The following is a 3,654-nucleotide window of genomic DNA, read 5'->3' on the forward strand; positions in this document are numbered from 1 at the left end:
TGGATCGATGGAAGTGCGCTGAGTAACGAGGTGACGTTCCCGCTTTCCTCTCCCCCAGAGAGGCATCGGCAGCCAGCAGCGATCTCCTCCTTTCCAGATCCACACACACACACACACACACAGACACACACAGACGCAAACACACCCCAGTTCTGGCCTTCTTCTGGGCTTTAAATACCCTGCTCTGCAGACTTGTCTGCCACGGTGCAAAGCTGCTTTGTACAAAAAACGAAAGGGTATGGTTATATTAGTGCAGTGGTGCTAACAACGGAGCGTCGCTAGGAGACGTCTGCTTCCCCCCCCCCCCCCCCCAGGCCTTAAAAAAAAAAGGTCCGGGCTCTATTCCGGATCAACTGTCTTTTCCTCAGTTTCTTTGGGTTTTTTATTCAGAAAAGCCGCAAACTGAGAGCAGGAGGCAAGCGGGCGCCATGGTGTTGCCGCCCCCGGACAAACGCCACGTGTGCCTGACCACCATCGTCATCATGACCAGCATGGCCTTCATGGACGCCTACCTGGTGGAGCAGAACCAGGGCCCGCGCAAGATCGGCGTGTGCATCATCGTGCTGGTGGGGGACGTGTGCTTCCTCATCGTGCTGCGCTACGTGGCCGTGTGGGTGGGCGCCGAGGTGCGCACGGCCCGCCGCGGCTACGCCATGATCCTCTGGTTCCTCTACATCTTCGTGCTGGAGATCAAGCTCTACTTTGTCTTCCAGAATTGCAAGGCCGACCGCAAAAGTCTGGAGACGGTGGCCCGCAAGGCTCTGACGTTGCTGCTGTCGGTGTGCGTGCCGGGGCTCTACCTGGTGCTGGTGGCCCTGGACAGCATGGAGTACGTCAGGACTTTCCGCAAGAAGGAGGACATGCGCGGCCGCCTGTTCTGGGTGGCGCTGGACCTGCTGGACCTGCTGGACATCCAGGCCAACCTGTGGGAGCCCCAGCGGACGGGCCTGCCCATCTGGGCCGAGGGCCTGATGTTCTTCTACTGCTACATCCTGCTGCTCATCCTGCCGTGCGTGTCGCTCAGCGAGATCAGCATGCAGGGGGAGCACGTGTCGCCCCAGAAGATGATGCTGTACCCGGTGCTCAGCCTGGTCACCATCAACGTGGTGACCATCCTCATCCGCGGCGTCAACATGGTGCTCTTCCAGGACAGCCGCGTGTCCACCATCTTCGTGGGCAAGAACGTGGTGGCCATCGCCACCAAGGCCTCCACCTTCCTGGAGTACCGCAAGCAGGTGAAGGAGTTCCCGCACCCGCAGAACGCCATGGCGCTGGAGCTGCAGCAGAACTCGGTGGGCCACCCGCAGCCACTGCCCAACGCCACCAGCCTGCCGCACGAGCCCTCGCCGCCGGCACAGGAGGTCATCGACACATGACCGGGCACCGCCACCCAATTGGCCCTTTGGAGGCGGCTCCAAAAGACATGCGGTTCATGAGGTTTCACAGGGGGCGGACGGCTTGTGTTTGGAGCAGGTGAGGGAAGGCCACCGGAGGGCAAACAAAGAAATCAGCCGCGTGACAGGATGATAGTCGACTCTTGCCAGAGCCACGTGAACTGATGTTGTTAAAGTGTCCGGGAGATTTTCAGCCCCTGCCTGTTCGACCGCGAGCCTAACCTTCGATCTGACACAGAGGATGGGACATTTGAGAAAAGAAAAAGCGAAAAAATAAAACAAAAACTTTTTTTTTTATTGTGGTACTGTGTTTTTAAATGTTTCAACTGTTTTAAATATTATACAAAAAAAAACGATATATATATTAAGAGACAATCTCGATATAGTGCAGCTGGGTGACATTTTTGTTGTGTGAACCGGACATTCAATTGCCCCTGTAGAATATGATGTATTTTTTAAAAGGTCACCTTTTTGACATTGGATGTGTGGCTGTGGCATTTTCTCTGAAGTCCCTCCTGTACGGACATCCCACTTGGCATGTAGCACTAAAGGTGGAGAGGAAGCGGGAGGACGATGTACAAGGAGCGATAAGAGGGGTCTGAAAAGTGTGTGTGTGGGTGGCTGTGTCTGGGTGTGTGAGTGTTTGCATGGGTGTGTTTGTGTCTGTGTGCGTGTGTGTGCTAGTGTGTGTGCATGTGTCTCTGTATGCGTGGGTGTGAACGTGTGAGCCTGTGTGTGTGTATGTGTGTGTGTGTGTGTGTGTGTGTGTGGTTGGATGCTGACTGGCTATCAGTAAGTTGAAACTGGGGCGCAGAAGAATGCAGTTCATCCTGAATTTAGTGCTGCTCAGATGGGAAATATCTGGAGCAGGCTGCCTGTGTCAGTGTGGCACTTTACGACCAAATGTCTCCTAAAAGCAGGGTAGGTCAGCACTATAACATCTCCCCTTTCTGCTCTTTGTGACCTTGAGTGTGGGCGTGCGTGTGTCTCTGTGTCAAAAAATACATCAAAAAAAAGTGGTCATGTCAAGATATTTTTTTGACAAGATGTATGACAGATGTATGTGGTAAAATTGCAAATGAAACAAAACATGAAACTGAAGTGAGGAAGGACAACGTATTCAGAAAAGGGTACTACTGTGGTATTATTTTCTGTTCACCATTTACTGTACCTCTGTATCCTGAACCTTGACGTTTGAAGAATGCGTGAGTTCAAAAGTAGAGAGATTGCTAAAAATTATGACAAAAAAACTAAACTAAATAAACACAATAACCTATGGACGGGGAATAGTTTTTTGGTCGGGTGTGATTCTGTTGAATATTATTATGATTGTTGTTATTATTATTATTACTATTATGTCGTTATTTACTTGTTTGAGGACCGTGATGTGAATTAAAAGCATCAAGAAAATAAAAAGTGAAAAGATCAAACGTTTTTTGTTCCATCTTGCTATCAGAAAGAAAGCCAGAGGAGAGATCTGAGGAGACCCCCCACCCCCTCCCCCAAGCAGAATGGGGTCCCTGATTTTGGAGTGTCAGTCCAATACAGCTCTTCTAAATAATAATACAAATCAACTTCATTGCCCTTCTGCGTTCAGATGAAAGGAGAAGGAGCGTGAGAGTGCATTAATATTTAGTGTGTGTGCGACAGCTTGGACCTGCGGATGTGCTTCTGCCAAAGACTTTAGTTCCCATCCTAGCCGCAGGCGAGCGCTTTTATGATCGCTGGCAACGTCTTTATCTCTGCAATGAGATAAAATATATAAAGCTCCTGCAAATTGTCCTCCCATTTTCGCAGGTACTCATAATCGCTGCTGCTGTCCTTTTTATACTATTAACAGAAGTTGAGAACGACCCCGACCTTGCTTCGTCTATCACACGTTTAACGTCTGAAAGCCGAAGCCATGTCTTGCGTTTCCATGGAGACGTCTAACCCCATTTTTATGTTGAGCAAGAAAGGTCAGCCTCAAGATGGAAGTCACTTTTCCTTTTTGATCTAAAACATTAAAGGCTAACCGCTGGCCTTAATACAGGTGGCAGTAAGTGGCATTTTATTAACTGCAACTCTAAAAGGGAGAAGTGACAGAGCATTAAGGGATGCTCACAAAGGAGTTCCCTTCAAAGAGAATGGGCAAATGCAGGACTTTTGGAGGAAGTACGCTCATTTAAGGACTTCTTCAAATGGCTGCCATTTCATTAGATCTTCAGAATATTTAAAAAGGCATGAATGTAAAATACTGCTTGTTACAAGAGGCTGGAAG

The 3,654-nt window shown here is 49.5% G+C and overlaps 1 protein-coding gene across 1 annotated transcript; it reads left to right on the forward strand.

Annotated features, from left to right (window-relative positions):
- Positions 1-428: 428 nt before the first annotated feature.
- Positions 429-1,376, forward strand: tmem121ab (transmembrane protein 121Ab). Its single transcript, XM_056581995.1, has one exon. The coding sequence runs from the start codon at positions 429-431 to the stop codon at positions 1,374-1,376; it is 948 nt and encodes a 315-aa protein (XP_056437970.1).
- Positions 1,377-3,654: the final 2,278 nt, after the last annotated feature.

The sequence above is a fragment of the Gadus chalcogrammus genome, chromosome 21, assembly GCF_026213295.1.
Source record: "Gadus chalcogrammus isolate NIFS_2021 chromosome 21, NIFS_Gcha_1.0, whole genome shotgun sequence".
Lineage (NCBI taxonomy): Eukaryota > Metazoa > Chordata > Actinopteri > Gadiformes > Gadidae > Gadus > Gadus chalcogrammus.